At 39.5% G+C, this 27,867-nt stretch overlaps 1 protein-coding gene across 5 annotated transcripts in view; it reads left to right on the forward strand.

Moving 5' to 3' along the window:
• The window catches only part of LOC140680191 (uncharacterized), a 126,141-nt gene that overhangs the window by 12,278 nt on the left and 85,996 nt on the right, over positions 1–27,867 (forward strand). For 3 of the 5 annotated variants that reach the window (XM_072916606.1, XM_072916605.1, XM_072916604.1), the window contains exon 3: positions 19,324–19,376. The exons of the other annotated variants lie outside the window; for them this stretch is intronic. In XM_072916606.1, the coding sequence (XP_072772707.1) occupies positions 19,324–19,376 (53 nt within the window). The remainder of the gene's footprint in view (positions 1–19,323; positions 19,377–27,867) is intronic. 5 annotated transcript variants of the gene reach the window in all.

Consider the following 27,867-nt stretch of genomic DNA (forward strand, 5'->3'; position numbering starts at 1 on the left):
TGCACTGGTTTTAAAAATTGCAAGTTCTAAACGTTTGTTTAGTAAAATGAAAAGAAATGTAAAACTGTATCAATGTACATCAATTATAGATGCATCAACAACGGGGCGGTATTGCTCGGTTGGTAGAGTGGCCATGCCAGCAACTTGAGGGTTCCAGGTTCGATCCCTGCTTTCGCCATCCTAGTCACTGCTGTTGTGTCCTTGGGCAAGACACTTTACCCACCTGCTCCCAGTGCCACCCACACTGGTTTAAATGTAACTTAGATATTGGGTTTCGCTATGTAAAGCGCTTTGAGTCACAAGAGAAAAAGCGCTATATAAATATAATTCACTTCACTTCACAACAATCGATTTTTAATCGAATCGTAATGGAAATTGAATCGTGAGGTGCTCAAAGATTTCTACCTCTAGTGCAGTGGTTCTTAACCTTGTTGGAGGTACCAAACCCCACCAGTTTCAAAAGGTGAAATCACAGAACCCTTCTTTAGAGAAAAATAAAATGTTTTTTTTTTTTTTCAAATTCAAGACAAAGTTATATGTTGTTGGTAACACTTTAATATGGGGAACATATTCTAATTAACAAAGACTTAATTTAGAGTTATTTGGTTAGGGTTAGGTTTAGGGTTAGGGTCAGGGTTAGAGGGTTAGGGTTACAACAAGGCCATTCCGAATAAGGCATTAATAAGTACTTAATAATGACTAGTTAAGAGCCAATATGTTACTAATTTGCATGTTAATAAGCAACTAATTAATGGTGAATATGTTCCCCATACTAAAGTGTTACCATGTTTTTTTACTGGTGCACAAAATGAACCGTGCATGAACATCACCTTGTTCAAAGAACAAAACCAACACAGTGCATAAACTCACAACAAATTACACACCTGCAAATCAGTGTGACTTCTGCTGTTGCCGTATCCGTAATATGCCGATACGGAGAAGTTTTTATTTACACGATGAGTCGGGTGTGTTTTGACCTCCGCCGAACCCCTGAGGCCGACTCACCGAACCCCTAGGGTTCCATCGAACCCAGGTTAAAGGGGAACATTATCACAATTTCAGAAGGGTTAAAACCATTAAAAATCAGTTCCCAGTGGCTTATTTTATTTTTCGAAGTTTTTAAAACATTTTTACCCATCACGCAATATCCCTAAAAAAAGCTTCAAAGTGCCTGATTTTAACCATCGTTATATACACCCGTCCATTTTCCTGTAACGTCACACAGTGATGCCAATACAAACAAATATGGCGGATAGAACAGCAAAGTATAGCGACATTAGCTCGGATTCAGACTCGGATTTCAGCGGCTTAACACTGTCTGATAAGATAATTACTAACAACTATGAACTAGGTTTACAGCATATGAAATACATTTGGCAACAACATGCACTTTGAGAGTGCAGACAGCCCATTTCAGGCGCGCTAAGAACATATATTTTTCCACGATTTCAGCACTCAGGTTAACCATACCTAAATAGACACAAAATACTGCATTACACAAGACTACCCGAATGTACTCGAATGATTGAAAAAAATAAATGTTTTTAAGCTAAATTATTGGTAAACACAGTTTATGTATAATAATTTACGTAAAACCGCGAGTAATGAATAAAGTTTTCATCAATTAATATATTCTGTAGACATACCCTCATCCGCTCTCTTTTCCTGAAAGCTGATCTGTCCAGTTTTGGAGTTGATGTCAGCAGGCCAGGGAAGCTCGGGTCGATATTCTTCTCTTGATCATCTTCGGTGGCATAAGGGACGGTGTGAGCCAAGACATCCAGGGGGTTTAGCTCGCTCGTCTTCGGGAACAAACTGCCGCCATTGCTTGCCGTGCTACCGAGGTCCTTTGTCCCTGAATAGTTCACACACTCCGGCAGATTCAATGGGGGTCTGGCGGCAGATTTCTTTGACTTTATCGTTGGAAATGCATCTGCTTTGAGTGTCGCAGGATATCCACACATTCTTGCCATCTCTGTCGTAGCATAGCTTTCGTCGGTAAAGTGTGCGGAACAAACGACTGACCATTTCGTCGGCTTTCCCCACACCCTCGTATTTTGAACAAATTTCGTCCAATTTCTTGCCACTTTCGCATCTTTGGGCCACTGGTGCAACTTGGATCCGTCCCTGTTCGTGTTGTTACACCCTCCGACAACACACCGACGAAAGTGAGAAAATGGCGGATTGCTTCCCGTTGTGACGTCATCGCTCCGAGAGCGAATAATAGAAAGGCGTTTAATTCGCCAAAATTCACCCATTTAGAGTTCGGAAATCGGTTAAAAAAATATATGGTCTTTTTTCTGCAACATCAAGGTATATATTGACGCTTACATAGGTCTGGTGATAATGTTCCCCTTTAAGAACCACTGCTCTAGTGTTTACTTCAGTTACTTGCTATAAACCATTTTCAGTTCTATAATCTATTGTCAAAGTATCGAATCGGGACTCGAAATGTTGATTGGGACATCCCTAGTTAGGAGCGTTTATTATGCGTCAAATCCCAAAGTGGTCCTGATCCAGAATTATTGATTCAGAGATGACACCCACATACACTCGGGACTCAGGAGACATGTTACACACACTTTGACTCCCACTCTGGGGAGCGCCATGTCCACCATCCCATGTCCTCCTCTTCCAATCTCTGCCATGCCAAATGGTCCCCGCGAGTGGTGCTTGTGAGCCCCGTCTTAATTGCTCCATTAACTGTTTGTGTGCTGAAAAACAATACTTAAAAGAGAGGTTAGCCAAAGACGTGACCCCATCGGCTGCAATTATATGAAAAGTAGTGACCAATTAGCCCTCTGTGCAATGTGACACTGTTGCTGTTTGTGTGAGCAACTTCAACTTCTCTGCTGTAGTGACCGCTCTCTGATTTACATAATTGGGGGATTGGCCATTAATGGGAATGGCGCGTGAGAGGATCCCATTAAGATATGGAGTGAGATCTGATCATCTCCTCTGCCTTCTGCTATTTAACTCCATGTGCATTCACATCGCAGGGACGATTGTGATGCTTATCAGTGCACGCAATTTATGATGAAAAATCTAACTTTGTCCTCAAAATTTGGCAGAGGCCGTTCAGTCAAAAGCAGCTTGGACAGGTCGTTACACCATACCGCCACTAAGGGGCAGTGTGTATACAGAAAGGCAGCCAAGATCACATTTAAAACAAAGGGTTTCACATTATAAAGAAGTTAACACTTCCTTATGTGTATATATAATAGTCAAATAATATTTTTGCAATCCCACCTATATAATATATAAATACTTATATTAATATACTGCATTTTTAAATGCAGTATATTAATAACAGAAAGCAACCAAATGAAAACACCAACTAAACTAAAACACTAAGCAACTTCATTAGGTACACTTATATAAAAGTCGTTATATTTAACTAGTTACAATAATCAGGGAATTAAAATGTGTGGTCAAGATTCTGTGTTTTTTTTATGCAATGCACGCATATATTAATTAGGGCTGTCAAACCAATAATTCTTTAATCAGATTATTAACAATTAATCATACTTTACTGCATGCCTGCATTATTTAAATCACCTTTTAAAAGAGCCAATATTGTGATACAATAGTGATTTTATTTTCATACACGACATGTTTTACTTGAATGCACGTTATTTATTTGCCCCAAACTTGGTAATGGTCTAGTATAGTGAAGGACACATTTTGAACAATTATGTATTAATGTGGCAAAAAACAACCTAATAAAAAATATTACTAACATACTAAACTTATTCATAAATATAACTTAGTGCACTTATGTCTGCATTTTCCCTTTCACCCTTTCCTAAAAAGGCAAATGTCTGCTTTTCAGGTAAATACCCGAGGCCGAGGGTCAGGGTTGTTAAACTGGGTTTATACATATTTTTGTGATTAATCGTTAAAGCATTAAATGTGGGCAGATCTAATGTTAATTTAAATCGACAAAGTTGCTGATTCTTTTCCTTGTCTAGTTTTCTTTTATAAGCCACTAGCTATTTTCTACGCTTTGAACCCTGTGGCTTATAAAATGGTACGGCTAATGTATGGATTATTTTTTTTTGCTAATGGCCATTATGTTTTGTATGCAACAAGTAGTTTTCCATAAACCCAAGCAGAGACACTGAGTTATTGTTTATGCTATGGCTCCCTCTTTAGGACGAGTTCACGGACTGCAGGTGCTGGGGTCTGAACGTTTACAGTATTTCTTTCTATTTAGTGCCTTGAACCGGAAGTACAAGTGCAGTTCCGTCTTATAGTCCAAGCAATGTTTGTAAGTTTTGCAATATTACTAAAACTATTCATACTTACTAAGGAGTGTTTCATGCACATTTGTACGTGCTATCGTAATCTAATCAAGCGAGTGTCGTTAGCATTAACTAATATGATAATATATAGCCAAGTGTCTGTGCTAGTAATATTAACTTACAATGGCATTATTTTTGTATTGTTTTAGTTTCACAAATTCCTCAGTAAATTCACCAAAACGTCATCAAGGAGCTATTGAGTCTGCTTAGCTGATTGGAGAGCTAGCTTCCACAGCTAGTGGATCCATGACGATGACTTCTGTTTTGTTTGATCTGTTTTACTGCTGTTGGAAACAATTAAGGTATGTTAGTAAATATTTACAAAATATTTTTGTGTAAATAACTTATTTTGCAACCTTTTTATGTATCTGCGGCTTATAGTCCGGTGCAGCTAATATATGTTTTTATTCTAAAATGTAGTGGTTGTGGCGCTCTGTAGTCCGGAAAATACGATAAATACAGTATGTCAAACAGAATAAGATCCAAAATGTGTGACTTATTTTGATAATTCTGTATACTTTGTGCTGAAATCATTACAACCCCTTCTGTAATTCAATGCCATTTCACATGTATGCTCTCAAATAATAGCATATAAAATATGAAGTAGTAAATGCTTAAAATTAAAAGATAATAACAGTTTTCGGCTTCCGTCAGACTTGTCTTTGTGATGCAGCGCAGGGTGATTGTAAGATACAGCGATGCAGGGAAGAAGAAAAAAAAAGACTCTTGTGCCCTCACACTTGAGATCAACCTTGATTAATGTTGCAGTCTGTCAGAACGTGCAATGTTTCCCTGCAGCAGACGCTCACAGGGACCTCAGGGGTCAGTGCTGAACAACACACCACGGCAATGTGTGAGAGGACCTTTGTGTTTATGGATGATATGTTGACATTTGACAATATCAATATACACTTTTATTGATGGATAGCACTGTTTTGTTACGAACACTTGCTTTGACATGTTTGAAGGGAGAATCTTGCACCTTATTAATGCAGTTAATGCCGTTATCAGACATTTAGATGTGCCACATAGGAAACTGTCCAGCGTGGCATTCTCTCTGTGACGCCACAAGGATGAGGGGGGGGGAAACAGGTTCGTAATTTTTTTTTTCAGTGCTCATTTGGGTGGATACAGGTGCACCAGTACTGCTGACATGAAGTGGTTAATATAAAACCAAGTCTATAGTCACACAGGAAATGGTCAGAAACAAGCTTCAACTTGCCCTCTAATACTGTTATTGGCACTTATGTCATAGTTCTGGACCTAAAAATTATGTCTTCTAGGGTTGTACGGTATACCGGTATTAGTATAGTACCACGATACTAATGAATCATATTCGGTACTATACCGCCTCTAAAAAGTACCGGTACCCCACCCTCCCGCTACCCCGTCATCGTCACGTCGTGACATTTCTGGTTTACGAGCGGACAAGCATGTTCGGCAGTGCACAATCACGGAGTACTTACAAGCAGACTGTGTGTGTAGACAGAAAAGGGCGAACGGACCCATTTTGGCTTAAAAACTAACGATAAAGGTAAAGCTATTACACTGAAACGCCCTCAGGAAGAGGTGCTTTAAGACAAGTCCATCCGCAGTCTGCAGTGTTGTAGCTACTTCTAAATCACTAATCCTCGCCTCTATGGCGACAAATAAAGTACGTTTCTTACACACCATACTTGCCAACCCTCCCGGATTTCCCGGGAGACTCCCGAAATTCAGCGCCTCTCCCGAAAACCTCCCGGGACAAATTTTCTCCCGAAAATCTCCCGAAATTCAGGCGGAGCTGGAGGCCACGCCCCCTCCAGTTCCATGCGGACCTGAGTGACGTGTCGACAGCCTGTTTTCATGTCCGCTTTCCCACAATATAAATAGCGTGCCTGCCCAATCACGTTATAACTGTAGAATGATCAAGGGCGAGTTCTTGGTTTCTTATGTGGGTTTATTGTTAAGAAGTTTCATTAACGTCCTCCCAGCGCGGTAACAACAAACAACAACAGCAGTCACGTTTTCGTCTACCGTAAAGCAGTTTGTCTACCGTAAACAGCAATGTTGTGACACTCTTAAACAGGACAATACTGCCATCTACTGTACATGCATATGTGACAATAACATCTAGGGCTTTTAGAGAGTGCAGTGCACAACTGCTATACTATATATATATATATATATATATATATATATATATATATATATATATATATATATATATTTAATAAAATAAATATATATATATATATATATATATATATATATATATATATATATATATATATATATATATAGCTAGAATTCACTGAAAGTCAAGTATTTCATATATATATATATATATATATATATATATATATATACATATATATGAAATACTTGAGTATATATATATATATATATATATATATATATATATATATAAAATATATAGGTGTACGAAAAGTATAAATGTATTTTGGTACTGGTACCAAAATATCGGTATCAGGACAACACTAATGTCAACAGGTTAATTTACTTCCAAAATAGAAATATGATTTTGAACTTGTTTCTATCGAGTGTCTGCACATTTTGGAACGCCAACTTTAAGCTCCAAAATGTGGGCGAGTCTGCATAAGCCGGCTGACGTCACCTTCACAAGACTGGAGGCAATTTCATATTGTGTAATAGGTGTTTTGTTAGCATCTTCATCCCAAATCACGTTATTTTCACGCTTAATTTGAAAGATAGTAGTAAAACTGTCTGCCAGATGCATTGGTGCAGGTTGTAGTAACACAACTAAAGAAGGGGTCAGCCTGCATACATTTCCAAATGATGGGAATATTTGGAAAATATGGACCTCTCCAGTCAAAATGGGAGGGATCAAGCGAGAGGAGTGTAATTTGCAGCTATCATTTTAATGATAGCTTTGAAGAAGAAGGATTTTGGTCGGAGTTTAGATAGAAAAAAATGTAAAAGAGTCGAGCCAAATGTGATCCTGAAAATCAGAAGCACCCTCGAAGGGGAGAAAGACTGAGTAAGGACCTGCAGAAAAATGTAGAAAGAAGAACAAACCTGTCACTTAAAAATGAGAGAAAAAGAAGGTAAGACGTTTGTATTCTACTTATGTCCTCTTCTACTGATGTTTTCCTTAAGATGCTTGAGGAAATGCTGAAAGAGGATGAGTGAGCACAGGCTATGCTGGCTATGGAAGAGCAGGGAAGTCCGTAAACAGCCATTTATTTTGTGTTTGTTTTTTGCTCATAATGTTAACCATATCAGTTTTGAAGTACCGTATTTTTCGGAGTATAAGTCGCACCAACCGAAAATGCATAATAAAGAAGGAAAAAAACATATATAAGTCGCATTTTTTGGGGAAATTTATTTGATAAAACCCAACACCAAGAATAGACATTTGCAAGGCAATTTAAAATAAATAAAGAATAGTGAAAAACAGGCTGAATAAGTGTACGTTATATGAGGCATAAATAACCAACTGAGAACGTGCCTGGTATGTTAACGTAACATATTATGGTAAGAGTCATTCAAATAACTATAACATATAGAACATGCTATACGTTTACCAAACAACCTGTCACTCCTAATCGCTAAATCCCATGAAATCTTATACGTCTAGTCTCTTACGTGAATGAGCTAAATAATATTATTTGATATTTTACGGTAATGTGTTCATAATTTCACACATAAGTCGCTCCTGAGTATAAGTCGCACCCCCGGCCAAACTATGAAAAAAACTGCGACTTATAGTCCGAAAAATACGGTAATCATTAGAAATGAAGTCATCAAAATAATAATTGTTAGTTATCTACACACATCCATTTCCTACCACTTGTCCCTCTCAGGGTCGCAAGTGGGCTGGAGCCTATCCCAGCTGCATTTGGACAGAAGCCACGGTACACCTTGGACAAGTCGCCACCTCATTGCAGGGCCAACACAGATAGACACACAACATTCACACACTAGGGCCAATCACGCAATCAAATGTCGCCAATCAGCCTTTGGAAGTCGCGCAGAAAACCCACGCTGTCATGTTCTCCAGGGAATGGAACCCAGGACCTTCTCATTTGCTAACCACTGCTCCACCGTGCTGCCTAGTTATCCACACATTACTCCAAAACTAATAGATGTTATGGGAAATAAAAGCCAAATTAATTTGCAGTGGCAAACAATACATAAAGAGAACTTGTTAGTGGAATTTCAGTCGTCTTAAAATGAAGTGCGGTGTTTATTTGATAATAGCAAACACTCATCCACACAGCACAACACACGGAGGGGTCATAAACTCAAACCACTATGGTACCAAAGTGGTGTTTTTGAAGATACATCCGCAAAATTTTTTTAACCGTGTGGAACAAAAGACAGCTACCATGGTATTCTCTAATTTGACAAAACAACTTATTGATCTTGTTGTTGTCTTGGCTCATTATATGCCGAGTGTATTTTGATGCAGTACCAAAAACATGTAAGTAATGTTGTGTAGCATCCCTATGTTGTGTGTCATTGTGTTGCTTACTGAATTTACCAAAACATGCTCTTGTTGTGTTCCCTCTTAACATAAATAATCCAATCAGACAAACCTGATGTTGTTCCTTCCTAATTGTGAATGCAACAGCGACGACGTGTCCTTGCTTCCGGCGGTAATTAATTAGTCGTGCATTTTTCCTGTTTTGTTTGTTTCATATTCGATCTGAACGCCCTTACTGAATGTGATTATGATTTTCATTTTGTTATCTGAAGGGTTCTCCCGTGACATCTCGGGAGGTGTTGAAAAACAAGTCAGACAGACCGCATCCTGCGTTTATCAGGCTTCTGTTCAACATTAATAACAAGAAAGTGAAACATTGCACTCGGAGTTCTCAAATTACAATGCGGCTAATGTATTATTTCGACCCCATGTGGGATCGCTTTCATCTTTCCCATTAAGATGCACATTTTGTTTGGATACTCAAATTACCAACCCCATATTAAATCCGACCGTGCAAAAGGCATTGATCATAGCCCCAAATGCCGCACTTCGACTTTGATTTAATTTGCACTTCCATTAATATCTATGAGACGTCCGATTGTCATCTTGGGCATATTGATGGTGTTGTAAGCCCTGCCTTCATATAATGTTCCCCAGCGGCAATGAACAAATGTTTCAGAGAATTATGCCGCCAAGCAGTTTCAGTGGAACTGGCGCTGCAGTCAGAAATTCATTAGGTTAATAAATAGAGGGAGTAACAAAAGTATGATTTTTAAGAGAAATTGATCGCCCTCGTTCTCGCCACACAAAAGTGGAGTGGACGACTGTCTGCTGCAATCAGGTACTCATTGTTGCAACACTCAAGGGTCTTCTCGGGGGTCTCAGGAGCCTTAAGAATGTCCTTGACTGAGTCAAAAGAGTCCGCCACTGACTGTCCATTAGAAAGTGTTATACTGTATCTACTGAGTGTACAGTTTGGAGCAATATGAAGTAGGGCTGGACGATATAGCCTTTTATTAATATCTCAATATTTTTAGGCCATGTCATGATACACGATATATATCTCGATATTTTGCCTTAGCCTTGAATGAACACTTGATGCATATAATCACACCAGTGTGATGATTCTATGTGTCTACATTAAAACATTCTTGTTCATACTGCATTAAAATATGCCAGTGACGTGCAGTCACTAGAGGCAGGTGAGGCGGGGCCTCACCTGCCATCATGGAAAGAAAAAAAATGTAAAAAGAAAAAAAAAAATTAAATTGTTATATGTATCCAGTGATTATACTATAAAGTTATTTTCCATTTAACTTCACCAGTTTTAGATTATTTTTATTCAAAATCGCTGAATTTTCACATTTGCCGTTCAAATACTGAGAAGAGACGGTGCGGTGAATAGCAGCCAGTTGAGGCATGTCACTCAGTGCCGCAACATGGATTGCGCAATGACTCGGCTAACTGCTGGCCTGCTGCAGTGAGACTGTATTGCTATATGAACTATATTATACATTTCCATAGTTTAGTTAGCTGAGGTATATAATGTACAGTGTATTTTGTCAACAACTGCATGTGTGTAAAGTATTTCTTGTGCTGAGCGATCATAAAACGGCTGCAAAAGACGCACTGGCTGAGGCTCGCCTCCTGCACCCCCGCCGTAGAATTGTTATATCAACTAAAGCCCACACTTAAACTTTCCACGTGCAAGATTGAATCTATTTAAAAAAATTATTTCATAAGAAGCCAAAAAGTGCAAAAACAATAATGTTGGTGTTGGAGGAGTTGTGAATGACTGCAGGGACACAACATTAGATACACCTGCAGACTGCAGGTGTACCTAATTCACAACTCCTCCAACACGAACATTATTGTTTTTGCACTTTTTGGCTTCTTATTAAATAACTTTTGTAACCTATTTTCATGGGCTTTCCTCTTTGTGATGTTAAGTTCCTGTTATGCGCTGTTATACAGTATATGCCTTGAGCTCTTATTTTGAAGGCGCTAAGAGCGGAAGTGATGTCACGTTGCGGAGGTTTTTGAAAGAAGGTAAATAAAGTGGTCCTCGTGTAAACTGGAGCCTCCGTGTTTGTTATTTTGTAGTTTCATGCAGTATAGGCGACATTTATAAACCCTCGGTTACACTTTTTTGAATAGATTCAATCTTGCACGTGGAAAGTTTAAGTGAGGGCTTTAGTTGCGGCGCATGGACTTAATTTCTAAGTAAAGGTAAGACCATAATAACGTTTTTTTTATTAAATGTGCTTTTTTGTGTGCTACAGTTTGTATGTGTAAAGTTAAAGTTAAGTTAAAGTTCCAATGATTGTCACACACACACTAGGTGTAATGAAATTTGTCCTCTGCATTTGACCCATCCCTTGATCACCCCCTGGGAGGTGAGGGGAGCAGTGGGCAGCCGCGCCTGGGAATCATTTTTGGTGATTTAACCCCCAATTCCAACCCTTGATGCTGAGTGCCAAGCAGGGAAGAATGCTGGAATGAGATTTTAAACATAACCCGTTAACTGCTGCCAATCAAATGGTGAATAAGATACTCTTTAGGGTTCATATGTTTGTAAATCTGACTGTGATGAAGTCAGTGCCTCACCAGCCATCAACCTCACCGCACGTCACTGATATATGCTCATTTTAAACTTTCATGCAGAGAGGGAAATCACAACTAAGTCAATTTACCAAAACTGTATTTATTGAACAGTTATTAAGCATTGGACCCTGACTTAAACAAGTTGTAAAACTTATTCGGGTGTTACCATTTAGTTGTCAATTGTACGGAATTTGTACTTCACTGTGCAACCTACTAATAAAAGTCTCAATCAATCAAGCAGTGGCACAAACATTCATTTCATTTCCAAAACAGAAAGTGCAAGATTGTCAGAGACATTTTAAAACAAGCTATGAGTGCACTTTTGTGCATGATGTCACACAAGATATTTCAATAAGTGTCAAATAAAAATGAGCTGCTTAATAGGATATCAAATAGTGTATGTCCTTCGCTATGTGGTAGGTTCCTGCGGACGTTATCTCTTCCTGTTGTTGACTATTTTTTTCATACGGTGTTGATCTGGAAATAGTTGCTTCGGCATTTTGTTGGTGTGGCACCGAACGGAGATGTTGACATGCGGAGTTTCAGGCACTCCTTATTCTCTAGCGGGTGACTTTTCAAATGATGCTACATTAGCAGTGGTGCTTCTTTTTGTCGCAACGCTTGAAGCCAAACCACCGCCAGACGATGGAAAAAAAGATCAGAATTGTCATTTGAGAAGGTAAAAAAAGTTTGTTCAAACAACTGGTTCAACTAAAGAAGAGTAAATGCAGATTTAAATGGTGCACTATGTAAGTTGTTTATGAGTGCGTTTACTCCATTGCTGATTAGTAACTGTAATTTTGCAAATACTACAAATTTGCATTTGTATCCAAATATTGAGGTATTTTCCGAAGCAAATTTTATCTACGCAAGCAAACAATAATCACGAGTCGAGAGTGTGAGTAATCTAATTAAAAAAATTAACCACTTGACAGCCCTAATAATAATTCCTTATTATGACTATTAATATTAGTGCATCTACTAGGGGTTGAGCCTCCTCTGTCTATGTTTTTATTTGTTATTTTTTGTCCTGTCCAGCTACTCAGGCAAATCATATTGTTGATGCCCTTATCAGCTGTACAGATTTACTTTACAAAAGAGAAGTGTGGGATACTTCTCTTGTTGCCTTATTTGTATTTGACATTATTAAATAGATTTATATTATTTGGTGCAGCCAGGCCAGAGCAGGAGGGGATAGAAAGAGGAAAAAAGGGGGGGAAATTATGGAGACAAGAGGGGAATAAGACAAATAGACAACAAACACAACAATAACAACAACAGAACAGCACCAGCGAATAGGATATGTACAAGCATGATGGTAAAAGTGATAGCAAAGAAGCAGTTAGTGCAATAAATATTAATAACACAGAAATGACAATGAGCATTAATACACTACAAATGGAGCAATACAAATACCAATAGAAATAGCACTATTGATAATGAATAATAACAATAATTACCTCTATTATCAACAATACAATTGTTTCAAATGCAACAGTACATATATGTAATGATAACCTGAAATACAAAATAAAGCATATAAATGGAGGGGATGAAGGAGAAGCGAACTGTATTAATTAACCTTGTAGATTGTTATAGACTTAGACTTCTTTTTGTTGTCAATTCAAATTTGAACTTTACAGTACAGATAAGAACAAAATTTTGTTGCATTAGCTCGTTGTTGTGCAGGATAAAAGAGCAATAAAGTGCAAATATAAATAAATATATTACTGCATAGATAAATTTATTGCAGTTTTGCATATGCATCCATGTTTATGGATGCATATGTTTACATTAACAATAGGTTAAGCTTTGTCTGTGTGCCGTGTGTTACCCAGTTTTTCCTCTGTCTTTAAAAACTAGTGCCGCCTCTTTTTTGAACTTTCAATAAGATTCCTTGTACGCACTACAATTACGTGCCATGAGATGCAAAAGTAAAATTGAAACATAACTTTGTCCGACGCTGCCAGAAATATATTGATCAGCACGGTGGAAAAGGGGTTAGTGCATCTGCCTCACAATACAAAGGTCCTGAGTAGTCTTGGGTTTAATCCCGGGCTCTGGATCTTTCTGTGTGGAGTTTGCATGTTCTCCCCATGACTGCGTGGGTTCCCTCCGGGTACTCCGGCTTCCTCCCACCTCCAAAGACATGCACCTGGGGATAGGTTGATTGGCAACACTAAATTGGCCCTAGTGTGTGAATGTGAGTGTGAATGTTGTCTGTCTATTTGTGTTGGCCCTGTGATGAGGTGGCGACTTGTCCAGGGTGTACCCCGCCTTCCGCCCGATTGTAGCTGAGATAGGCTCCAGCGCCCCCCGCGACCCCGAAGGGAATAAGCGGTAGAAAATGGATGGATGGATAATTTTACCTTTCTCCCAACACCTAATCCTGGTTCCCAAATGTTGGCACTGTGTGAGAATGCTTTGATGACATCTGTGTTAAGTAAACAGTAAAGTGTTCCATGTTGGGTTTGAATGAACCATTTTGCGATTTTGCATTGGAGGTTTAGGTAGTATTAGATCCCTAATTTAAATCAAACAATCCTTTTTTGAACTTTGAAAGCAATTTTCTTTTTATCTTAACTTTTATGACGTTGTCTTTGAAACCTGACGGACTTGAATGAAATAAAAACGTCTTCAAATCATTACAAAAGCCGAGGCTATGATCATGTAGGCCCCCTAGTGGTAACAACCGCATAGAGCATTAACGCCACCATTCCTTACTTTGTTGTCTCAAAAGGGGAAGGGCCCCTCGCCTTATGATTCTGCCAAAAATGATTCATTTACAGGTCATTAAAAATACTCGTCTTTTGAAAGTGTTGGGCTGCTCAGGTGGCAACGCCCGTGCTGGGGTAGACGGGTCGTAAATAAAAGAAACTACATTTCAAATGCCGTAAATAGGGGACACCTAAGGACCTTGCATGATTGCAGACATCTAATCATTTAATTTATGCAGGTCTAAAGGAGCCCCTCATTAACATTCAAGCAGCAGTCATCCGTCTCGCTGGAACATTCTGAAGGCTGCATCCCACTAAAAGGGAATGTATCTATTTGGGCAACACAGCATGGCCGCGCACTCAGCGAGCACCTTCCCGCTTTCTTCCTCAATGTCACGAGAGACGCAGCATGCAACTCCTCATAACTTGCGTGTGATTTGTGATGCAGGGATTGTGTTGCTGTTAATGCTTGGAACCTCTGACAAAGTTAAAGTCATATTCTGGAGGTCACAGTACCGCTATAGTGGCTGTACGGTGCCAAACCATTGACCCTTTGTCCATAGTACTCTGGGCAAAAAAAATGCTGTATCTGCAGATAATCATCATCAGTTACATTTTACAGAGGAAAACCTCAGTGTTTATTTCTAAAAAAAAAACCATCTGTCTTTGTTGTTGCAGTGATGGGGTTAGAGACCGTGTCTACTAGAGACCGTGTCTACACAACAGTGACAGAAACTCAATAATAACTGGCGTGGTTGACTTCTGAGTGGTTGTTGACAGCTGCTTTGTTCTCTGGTCAGGTTTTGTATTTAGCACATCAAAGGGTCTGGATACTTCACACTGTTCCTAGGACTATACAGCAAGTTTGACACATCAAGAGGCAGCCTATAGTGAGCAACATTATATATTACAGCAGTAGGGTAGTTGACACTGATATCATTAAACATCAGTCCAGTTCAGGGGTCCCCAAACCTTTTTACTGGGGGTCCACATTGGGTTATCTATTTGTGTGTGTGTGTGTGTGTGTGTGTGTATACATATACAGTACAGGCTAAAGGTTTGGACACACCTTCTCCTCATTCAATGTGTTTTCTTTATTTTCAAGACTATTTACATTGTAGATTGTCACTGAAGGCATCAAAACTATGAATGAACACATGTAGAGTTATGTACTTAACGAAAAAAGGTGAAAGAACTGAAAACATGTTTTATATTCTAGTTTCTTCAAAATAGCCACCCTTTGCTCTGATTACGGCTTTGCACACTCTTGGCATTCTCTCGATGAGCTTCAAGCACATAGTTTATATATATATATATATATATATATATATATATATATATATATATATATATATATATATATATATAAACTAATATATAATAAAACAATAATAATAATTTGATTATTTACAATCCGGGGAGGTGGGATGTGGAAGGGGGAGGGTGTTAGTTTATATATATATATATATATATATATAAACTAACACCCTCCCCCTTCCACATCCCACCTCCCCGGATTGTAAATAATCAAATGTATATACTGCTTTCTGATCTCTCTATGTCCACCACTTGCTGTACATATCCTACCAAGTCAGACCTACACTGTTTCAATGTCCATTTCTCTGATGATGCAATTGTTGATGACCGAAGTGCTGATATCAACCAAACCTAACCGCCCCGAACCCTCCACATCCCACACCCCGGATTGTAAATAATGTAAATAATGTGAATAATTCAATATATATTTATATACTCTGATGATTAACTCGTGTGATGACTGCATTATGATGATAGTATATATTTGTACCATGAATTGATTTAAGTGGACCCCGACTTAAACAAGTTGAAAAACTTATTCGGGTGTTACCATTTAGTGGTCAATTGTACGGAATATGTACTGTACTGTGCAATCTACTAATAAAAGTCTCAATCAATCAATCAATCAATCAATCAATATATATATATATATATATATATATATATATATATATATATATATATTATATATATATATATATACACATGCATAAATAGTACAGGCCAAAAGTTTGGACACACCTTCTCATTCAATGTGATTTGCTTTATTTTCATGACTATTTACATTGTAGATTGTCACTAATGCCATCAAAACTATGAATGAACACATGTGGAGATATGTACTTAACAAAAAAGGTGAAATAACTAAAAAACATGTTTTATATTTTATTTTCTTCAAAATAGCCACCCTTTGCTCTGATTACTTTTTCGCATTCTCTCGATGAGCTACAAGAGGTAGTCACCTGAAATGGTTTTCGCTTCACAGGTGGTGCTTGAAGCTCATCGAGAGAATGCCAAGAGTGTGCAAAGTGTACAAAACCAGTTTACTTTTAAGTAATATAGAAATATAGAGCTGTTTATTTTACTGAGGAATTTAGTTAATCATAGAACTGGCACCCAATTTTATTAAAAAAGTATTGATTTTGAATCGATCGAGAATCTATTCTGAATGTAATCGTTAGCCCGAAGAATCCAATCGAATTGTGTGGTGACCAAAAATTCACAGCCCAAATATACGTATGTATACATATATATATATATATATATATATATATATATATATATATATATATATATATATATATATCCATCCATCCATCCATCCATCTTCTTCCGCTTATCCGAGGTCGGGTCGCGGGGGCAGCAGCTTAAGCAGGGAAGCCCAGACTTCCCTCTCCCCAGCCACTTCGTCCAGCTCCTCCCGGGGGATCCCGAGGCGTTCCCAGGCCAGCCGGGAGAGATAGTCTTCCCAGCGTGTCCTGGGTCTTCCCCGTGGCCTCCTACCTGTTGGACGTGCCTAGGGAGGCGTTCGGGTGGCATCCTGACCAGATGCCCGAACCACCTCATCTGGCTCCTCTCGATGTGGAGGAGCAGCGGCTTTACTTTGAGCTCCCCTCGAATGACAGAGCTTCTCACCCTATCTCTAAGGGAGAGCCCCGCCACTCGGCGGAGGAAACTCATTTCGGCCGCTTGTACCCGTGATCTTGTCCTTTCGGTCATGACCCAAAGCTCATGACCATAGGTGAGGATGGGAACGTAGATCGACCGGTAAATCGAGAGCTTTGCCTTCCGGCTCAGCTCCTTCTTCACCACAACGGATCGATACAGCGTCCGCATTACTGAAGACGCCGCACCGATCCGCCTGTCGATCTCACGATCCACTCTTCCCCCACTCGTGAACAAGACTCCGAGGTACTTGAACTCCTCCACTTGGGGCAAGATCTCCTCCCCAACCCGGAGATGGCACTCCACCCTTTTCCGGGAGAGAACCATGGACTCGGACTTGGAGGTGCTGATTCCCATCCCAGTCGCTTCACACTCGGCTGCGAACCGATCAATGAGAGTTGAAGATCTTGGCCGGAGGAAGCCATCAGGACCACATCATCTGCAAATAGCAGTGACCTAATCCTGCAGCCACCAAACCAGATCCCCTCAACGCCCTGACTGCGCCTAGAAATTCTGTCCATAAAGGTTATGAACAGAATCGGTGACAAAGGGCAGCCTTGGCGGAGTCCAACCCTCACTGGAAACGTGTCCGACTTACTGCCGGCAATGCGGACCAAGCTCTGACACTGATTATACAGGGAGCGAACTGCCACAATAAGACAGTCCGTTACCCCATACTCTCTGAGCACTCCCCACAGGACTTCCCGGGGTACACGGTCGAATGCCTTCTCCAAGTCCACAAAGCACATGTAGACTGGTTGGGCAAACTCCCATGCACCCTCAAGGACCCTGCCGAGAGTATAGAGCTGGTCCACAGTTCCACGACCAGGACGAAAACCACACTGTTCCTCCTGAATCCGAGGTTCGACTATCCGGCGTAGCCTCCTCTCCAGTACACCTGAATAAACCTTACCGGGAAGGCTGAGGAGTGTGATCCCACGATAGTTGGAACACACCCTCCGGTTCCCCTTCTTAAAGAGAGGAACCACCACCCCGGTCTGCCAATCCAGAGGTACCGCCCCCGATGTCCACGCGATGTTGCAGAGTCTTGTCAACCAAGACAGCCCCACAACATCCAGAGCCTTAAGGAACTCCGGGCGGATCTCATCCACCCCCGGGGCCTTGCCACCGAGGAGCTTTTTAACTACCTCGGCAACCTCAGCCCCAGAAATAGGAGAGCCCACCACAGATTCCCCAGGCCCTGCTTCCTTATAGGAAGACGTGCTGGTAGGATTGAGGAGGTCTTCGAAGTATTCCCTCCACCGATCCACAACATCCGCAGTCGAGGTCAGCAGAGCACCATCCCCACCATACACGGTGTTGACACTGCACTGCTTCCCCTTCCTGAGGCGGCGGATGGTGGTCCAGAATTGCTTCGAAGCCGTCCGGAAGTCTTTTTCCATGGCCTCCCCGAACTCCTCCCATGTCCGAGTTTTTGCCTCCGCGACCGCTGAAGCCGCACACCGCTTGGCCTGTCGGTACCAGTCTGCTGCCTCAGGAGTCCCATGAGCCAAAAGAACCCGATAGGACTCCTTCTTCAGCCTGACGGCATACATATATATATATATATGCTTATATATATATATATATATATATATATATATATATATATATATAAATATATATATATATATATATAAATATATATATATATATATATATATATATATATATATATAAAAGTCAGATTCCCGTGGTCTGCTCCAGTACTAAGCCAGCTGCTCGGCTCGGAGACCCGTTGAAATTTTTCCAAGTGTCGCTGCCTTCCCGTCAGGCTCCCTCTCCGGAATTGGTTATGGACCCTCTGGTTGGCTTCAGCAGTGTTCGGACATAGTACTGGACCCACCCAGAGGCCCACTTCATAAAAAGGAAAACCCACAAAAAAGAACCTATTCCATTATTCCTTCATTGTTTACATTAAAACGAGCCATCCCTGGTCATGGAACCCTCCCCGTTGTGGTGTCCCCACGGGTCTCCTTGGCTGGCGCTATAGCGGCTGGCTGAGAACTGGTGTGGACCAGGGCAATCCAACTGTTTAATCAAAACAATATCAGGGTTTTGAGAAACGTGTTTTCAAGGTGGTGCGCGGGTCGGGGTCCGGCTCTTTTCGGGGTGTCCGAGGGGCTAAGTGTCGGGGGGCCACGGTTTTTCAAGAGGGCTAAGGTTAAGTTTTTCATCGGAGTGAAAAAAGCCAAAAAAGGCTCAAATTTTCATCGGGTAGCTGTTCCTTGCGGCTTTTTTCATATACAGTATTTTCATGTTTTAGGGACGCTGGAGCTAGCAGAAGTGACGGGGCATCTGCCAAATCAACTGGCCCTGGTAAGTCTCTCTTTGGTTGGATGAATGAAGCCGACCAGAGGGTCCAGAATTGGGGTGACATGGTCCGTCGGCCTCTAGTCATTCACTTTACCAGATAAAACTGGTAAAACTCTATTGGCCAGCGACTGCAGAGTATGGGCCCGGCGGCACCTGCGTGACCCCAGAAACCAGAGCCACGGGTCGGGTTCAGGCAGGTGCCTGCTTAGCCCTGGTTCTGGACCAGTTTAACAACCAGTCGGTCCTAAGGTATAGGCAAACACTGTTTTATATGTATAAAGTTATAGTATAATATAGTATGGTCTCGTTAGATCCTATTGTAATTATACCCTACCAACTGTAAGATATCGTCTGGAAAAGAGGGAGTCTGAAGATGAAGCAAAACTAAAAGCAAGGATGGGTATTCATGCGATGCACATTAGAGCCCGCGGAAAAAAATAAAAAAGTGCTCGACACCACTCAGCATTATTTCTACTTGATCGGGGAGTAAGAAAACTGCTTATGTGGGGACAATTGTGAGAGATGGGCCATGAAACAGGTGAACACAGAAAGAAACTGCAGGCTGATAATGTCTTGTAAGACGTGCGCCTTTAAAAGTGATGCGATAAGCACCAAGTAAACTACAACACAAAGCGAAGATCAATGCTTTCTTCAAATAGCTGAGCATATATCTAGAGCTATGTTATACCCACATTACACTTGTTTTAGTGTATATTAAAGCGTTTCTATCAATAATGATCAATTATTCAACTAACTTGTAGGAACTACTTTTTCTTCTGCCTAGTTAATTAGGTAATGTGCAAGCATGAAAGAAACGTTTATAACATTGGGTGGCAGTTCTATGATTAGCTACATTTCTCCAAAACATAGTTCAACTTTATATTACTTAAAAGAAAACTGTTTTGTTGAATACAATTTAACCCAAACATTTAATAAAGTCAAATACAAATAACACTTCTCTTTTCTAAAGTAAACCTTCACAGCAGATATTGGCATCTAGATCAACAATAGGATTTGCCCGAGTGGCTGGACAGGACAGATTAAAAAAAATAATAATAATGATAATAATAATAATAAAAAAAAAATAAAAAAAAAAAAAAAAAAAAAATATATATATATATATATATATATATATATATATATATATATATATATTATTTTATTTGTTTTTGTATTATAAAAAAACATTTTTTGACTACCCTAGTAGTAGGCCTAAGTATTCATTAAAAACAAGGCAGAGGTTTTATTTAACAAGTATATTTAATATTTGTAGCCACTAACATTACACACAATGCACAAACATCAATGATAATACTCAATAACCAGTACATATTCAGACTTCTTTGACATACCACTAGATTAGGGGTGCCAAGCCTCCGGCCCGTGGGCCAGATCAGGTTATATCCGGGCCAAGTAATGAGTTTGCCAAGTATTAAAATTAGCTGGGTTTTTTTTGGTTTTTTTTAACGAAATAAACTGTTGTTCTAAATGTGTCCACTGGATGTCACAATAACAATTCTGTTAGGCAAGCAAACAGTTTATACCGGGGCCAAGCAAGAGGTACACAGTAAAGGGTGACTGTGGCTCCTCCTCCTCGACCCACATGAAACTTAAAACCTGCCGTTTTACGTCTTCTGCTTCGAACACATAGTCATTTGGCCCCCTTGTTGCCCCAAAATGTCTGTGTCAAACACGAGAAAAGTGAACTTAACCCTTTTGAATAGTTTTTACCTCAGTTTCTTACGGTTTGTTGTGTTAGCTCTGGATGGATACGTGGACACGACAAAGGAGGTATTTGATACCTCGAAGACTTTACATGTTGTGTTTTTTTGTTCAATCCCAGAAAGACTGTGATTTAAAGTTTAATCCTGGCTTTGTAGATACACTGAGACAAAGTCTAAGCTCATTGTGTTTTTGAAACCGCACCAAACTCCTCAGAATTGTCAACAAACTTGAAGTGTTTTGTCCAGAGGATTATTTGTGATTTATCCGTTTTCAGAATGGGCTTGTTCTATTTTTGGCCAAAGTGAAACAAAGAAAACAACCTGGCGTTGTCTTTATTTTTAAGTTATCATGCCATAATTTTACGATTCTGGCCCACTCGGTAATAGATTTTCCTCCATGCGGCCCTTGAGCTAAAATGAGTTTGACACCCCAGCACTAGATGGAGCCTGCAACCCATACTTGCCAACCTTGAGACCTTCGAATTCGGGAGATTGGGGGGGGTGTGGGGGGGTAGCGTGGGTGTATATTGTAGCCCGGAAGAGTGAGGGATGCAAGGGATTCTGGGTATTTGTTCTGTTGTGTTTATGTTGTGTTACGGTGCGGATGTTCTCCCGAAATGTATTTGTCATTCTTGTTTGGTGTGGGTTCACAGTGTGGCGCATATTTGAAACAGTGTTAAAGTTGTTTATACGGCCACCCTCAGTGTGACCTGTATGGCTGTTGACCAAGTATGTCTTGCAGTCACTTTTGTGTGTATGCAGAAGCCGCATACAACATGTGACTGGGCCGGCACGCTGTTTGTATATAACCCCAATCCTTGAGAGTTTGCACTGTTGTCCGGGTGAAAATCGGGAGAAATTCGGGAGAATAGCTGCCCCGGGAGATTTTCTGGAGGGACCCTGAAATTCGGGAGTCTCCCGGAAAAATCGGGAGGGTTGGCACAGTTTGAGAATTACTGACATAACGTATTCAGCACAGAATAACACCATTATTTGTTTCTCCTTGTGATATTTTTAAGTTTGAAGATGATTAACCAAGAGCAGCAACAACTGAAATACACTCCTTTTTGCATTTTACCAGACACGTTAGATATATTTGGACATAGTATCGGTATCGCCATTACCAGCCTGAGTTTTACTCGGTATTGGATGGGAAAGAAAATCGGTGGTATCGCACATCATTATTTAACATGAGCAATAATTAGCGCATCACCTAGTTCAGGGTTCTGCACCAAGGCGGTGGCATGCCTCCCCCTCCAAACCCTCCTTCATATCTCGCAGCTTTAGTGAATAATTTCCTGTGTACCGTATTTTTCGGAGTATAAGTCGCACCTGCCGAAAATGCATAATAAAGAAGGAAAAAAACATATATAAATCGCACCGGAGCCTGACCAAACTATGAAAAAAACTGCGACTTATAGTCCGAAAAATACGGTATATACGACTTGTTAATTCACCATTCCCTCATACCGGTTCTTGAACCAAACTGCCACATTTCTTAACAGAATTAGACAAGAAGACAACAGTCCGAGTGCTTGGTACCGACTAAAAACTGTTAACACAGCTAAGAACTGACACGGCACCTCAATTGAAACAAGCCCCGAGGTCCTTAACCACGCAGGTAAGCGACATTTAATAACCCCTCTATTGAACAGATGCAAGAAATACGTCCAGTCTATGCTATAGGCGCCGTATCCAGCGGTATTTTGATGTCTCTAACTAGAACACAATAAATTGTTCCTCATTATTCAGTAATTAACTCTAATGTGCCGGGTCCCCATCCCCCCACTGTGCAGCACTCTAAATCACCACCCTCCTCCTCTCTTCTCCTCCTGCACACAGCTCTTTAATTTCCTCTATGAAGTAGGGGGTGAGGGTAAATGAGGAGTGGGGGGTCACAGCTTGATGTACTCCATCATCCCCGTGCCACCCTCCTGTCACATGCCCTGTGTGAGCCACTCTCCCCTTCTCGTCCCCGCTGGTACTCATGCAAGCTACTCAGAATCCACACTGTACAAACAAAGGGTCTGTATTAGAATATTCAATAAACAATAGACCATGACTGCATGCTTCCAGTTGAGTTGAGAAGCATCGAGAGCAGGGTTCAGTATCTTGCTCAACACTATTACATTTTTGATAGTGACGTGTGAAATATCGATAACACCGATACCAGATCTTTATGCGCTACTAACGATCCTCAAATCAAAATATCGATACTTTTGATACTTTAGTTCCGACGTATCAAAGTCAAGGCCCGCAAATGAATTATCTATGCATGATATTTGATCAGTATTAGAACCGGCCCGCAGGCCACAGCCGCCCGCTTCTGTTTACGCACCAATACTCCATCAGTGCACTGCAAAAAGTCAGTGTTCAAAAACAAAAATAAAAAAATGAGGGGTATTTTATTTGAACTAAGCAAAATTATCTGCCAATAGAACAAGAAAATTCGGCTTGTCAGGACTTTCCAAAACAAGTAAAATTAGCTAGCCTCAATGAACCCAAAAATACCTTTAAAATAGGTATATTCTCACTAATAACAAGTGCACTTTTCTTGGTAGGAAAAAAAAAAAGAGACCTTTTTGCTCAATATGTTGAAAAATATTGAGCTCGGGATCATGATTTTTTTTTTCATGCTTGAAGTAAGAAATTATTACTTTAAAAAAGTAGTTTTACACTTGTGAGTGTTGATGACACAGCTTTGCAACAGTTGATATTCTAGTTTCAAGCATGTTTTACTCAATATAGGTCATAAAATCTCAGCAACAAGCTGTAATATCTTACCAACATCATTTAGGACCAAAACCCTTAAAACAAGTAAAACACTCTAACATAAAATCTGCTTAGTGAGAAGAATTATCTTGTCAGACAGAAAATAAGCAAATATCACCCTTATTTGAGATATTTCATCTTACTTAGATTTCAGTTTTTGCAGTGTGTTGGCGCTAGGAATTTTCAAAATGGGGTCAAGTCATAAAAATGGGGTCCCACATTAAGTTTTTGGGGTCCCACATTTTTGTAACCGTTTTGAAAACAAATCATAAAATGTATGCATTATCCTGTTATAGCTCACATTCTATATTGTGTTCTGGAAAAAGGTTGTCATAAATGTTAATTAATTCGTTAAAATAATAATACAAAAGAAAACACATTTTTATGCATATGTAAATGTATTCAGTTATAAACATTCATTCACTTTCTTCTTTCCTTCATGGATCTAAACTTTACCGCTGCCGGTATTTTTTTCTGTATTTTGATTGTAATATTTTCAGAATGTGTTTGTTCTATTTTTGGCCAAAGTAAGACAAAGAAAACAATCTGAAGTTGTCTTTATTTTTCAGTTTTAATGCCATGATTTTGTCCACGTGTGCACAGATTTTCCTCCATGCGGCCCCTGAGCTAAAATGAGTTTGACATCCCTGCTTTAGTTCATAAGTGTTCAATCTTTTCCCACCAAGGAATACTGAAAAGTCAAAGTATGTGTGGGCCATATTGATATTTTTTAATAAAAAATAAAAAAAAGCTAAAATCAAATATTGTGTCCGCTGTGTATTATAGGTGACTCAATATAAATGCGCCACATTTTTACTATCCTTTTTTCCCCCATGTAAGAATAGAATAAAAATACAAATAATACGATTGTGCAACTGCATAACCTAGTGTTAAAAATACTGTCCGTACAAAAATATTATTGTTCGTGTTTATTATTGTTAGTATTACCGTATTTTCCGGAGTATAAGTCGCACCGGAGTATAAGTCGCACCTACCGAAAATGCATAATAAAGAAGAAAAAAACATGTATAAGTCGCGCTGGAGTATAAGTCGCATTTTTTGGGGAAATGTATTTGATAAAACCCAACACCAAGAATAGACATTTGAAAGGCAATTTATAATATCCCATGAAATCTTATACGTCTAGTCTCTTACGTGAATGAGCTAAATAATATTATTTGATATTTTACGGTAATGTGTTAATAATTTTCACACATAAGTCGCTCCTGAGTATAAGTCGCACCCCCGGCCAAACTATGAAAAAAACTGCGACTTATAGTCCGAAAAATACGGTACTTAATGTTTTAATTAACTAACTAAACTGTGTTTGTATTCTAAGTGTATATTTTTTTTCATTTTGAGAGCTTCTACTATTTTAGATCGGGGGTGTCTAAACTTTTTCCACCAAGGGCCACATACTGAAAAGTCAAAATATGATATTTTTTTATTAAAAAAAAAAAAAAAAAAGCTAAAAAAATGTTGTTGTTTTTTTATCCCTTGTAGTGCAATGGCTTATGTATCAGACGTTTTATATATATATATATAAAGCTAAAAAAATGATATATGTATATATATATATATATATATATATATATATATATGACAGCATGCGGCAGCTGACCAATCAGCAGTCAGATGCGAGATAAGAGCCAGTAGGCCTCCACACGGCAATATAAATCACGAACAAGTAAGACAAGGGAATAACAACGCAAATTGCAGCTTTTTTTTTTTTTATCCCTGGTAGTGCAATGACTTATGTATCAGACAACGTTTTTTATATATATATATATATATATAAAGCTAAAAAAATTATATATAATTTTTTTAGCTTTATATAAAGCTAAAAAAATGATATATATATATATATATATATATATATATCATTTTTTTTAGCTTTATATATATATATATATATAAATATATATAAAACGTTGTCTGATACATAAGCCATTGCACTACGAGGGATAAAATAAAAAAAAAGCTGCAATTTGCGTTGTTATTCCCTTGTCTTACTTGTTCGTGATTTATATTGCCGTGTGGAGGCCTACTGGCTCTTATCTCGCATCTGACTGCTGATTGGTCAGCTGCCGCATGCTGTCAATCCTTGTTTCAGTGGCAAGAAGGCAGCCCCAAAAAGCCAATCAATGAGCTTGTGGGCAGTCTGATGGGACAAACTTCATTTAGCCTGAGCAGCCGTTTTTCCGCCTGGCGCTAATGTTTGACTTGTCTCCATTGAGTAGCGTGACATTATTTTTGGACGTTAAAAAGTGCACAAATGAGGAGGTCACTCTCTTCCACACAAACTCTTTAAAAACACATTTACTTTTCGAGCAATAAGTCTATGAAGCATGTTGTACAGTAGGACAGTTATACAATTTTAACCCTTCTGCTACCATCGCAACCCCTCCCAGGCACTGCGTGGTGGCTTTTGATGGGACTGTCTCTATCTCCTCTGCTCTTAATTGTTCAAATGAGGTCAATTGTAGACTGCATCAAATCACCTGTCATGTCAGAATCATCTGCTGATTGAAAGGTATCATAAAAACTTGCCCAAGGCCTGCTTCTGCACGCCTGCTGGGAGTTCCCTTTGTGCTTTGACAGTCTCCGCCTATGGGCAGTTATACTCACTTTACTTTCTGAGGCGGAGATTAAGTGGGTAGTCTTGGGTGACACACATCCACACACGTGGCCCAAATATAGATTCAAGAGAGTCAGTTGTGTCAGACAATTCCTGGTGGATCGTGTTACGAATAACGCCCCTGACCTAATTCAGGAAGATGCTCGCACACACCGCATCCCGATATAAATGCGAGGTCAGGTTCATTTGAGGGGTAATTGTGAAATTGTAAATTAGGACAAATGATACAATAAATAGGACACATTTCTAGATTTAGACGTTTCCCGTTTAAGTGTTGTAGACCAGTGTTTTTCAACCTTTTTGGAGCCAAAGCACATTTTTGTTCATTGAAAAAATGCGGAGGCACACCACCAGCAGAAAATATTAAAAATGTAAACTCGGTAGTTGATATTGACAGTAAAAAGTCATTGTTGCAATTGTTGGATACGAATTCAAACCATAACCAAGCATGCATCACTATAGCTCTTGTCTAAAATTAAGTGTACTGTCAGGACCTGTCACATCACGCCGTGACTTATTTGGAATTTTTTGGTGTTTTCCTGTGTGTAGTGTCTTGCACTCCTATTTTGGTGGCTTTTCCTCTTTTGTTGGTATTTTCCTGTAGCAGTTTCATGTCTTCCTTTGAGCCCTATTCCCCGCAACTGCTTTGTTTTAGCAATCAAGACTATTTCAGTTGTTGCTATCCTTTTTTGTGGGGACATTGTTGATTGTCATGTCATGTACGGATGTACTTTGTGGACGCCGTCTGCTCCACACGCTGTAAGTCTTTGCTGTCGTCCAGCATTCTGTTTTTGTTTACTTTGTAGCCAGTTCAGCTTTAGTTTCGTTTTCCATACCCATCCCTAAGCTTCAATGCCTTTTTTAGGGGCACTCGCCTTTTGTTTATTTTTGGTTTAAGCATTAGATACGACGTTTGCAAAGCAATTAACTTAACTTTGGGCACACTACACATATGTGAATGAAGAGCTTACTTACTCAACAGCCATACATGTCACACTAAGGGTGGCCGTATGAACAACGCCAACACTGTCATAAACATGTGCCATATAGTGAAACCACACTAAACAACAATGACAAACACATTTTGGGAGAATATTTTCACCGCAACACAACATAAACACTACAGAAGAAATTCCCAGAATTCCCTGCAACACCAACTCTTCCGGAACGCTACAATATAAACAAACGCCATTGGTGGATCCACACCTAACATCCACTGTGATAATACCAAATACAAGAGCGTATCTAGCCGATACTACTATGATTACAACGATATTTTTTAGCATCACAAAATCTTCTTTCGTTTATAAAAAAAATATATATTATGTGTATAAACTCAGGAAATATGTCCATGGACACA

This window comes from Nerophis lumbriciformis, linkage group LG28, assembly GCF_033978685.3.
Source record: "Nerophis lumbriciformis linkage group LG28, RoL_Nlum_v2.1, whole genome shotgun sequence".
NCBI lineage: Eukaryota > Metazoa > Chordata > Actinopteri > Syngnathiformes > Syngnathidae > Nerophis > Nerophis lumbriciformis.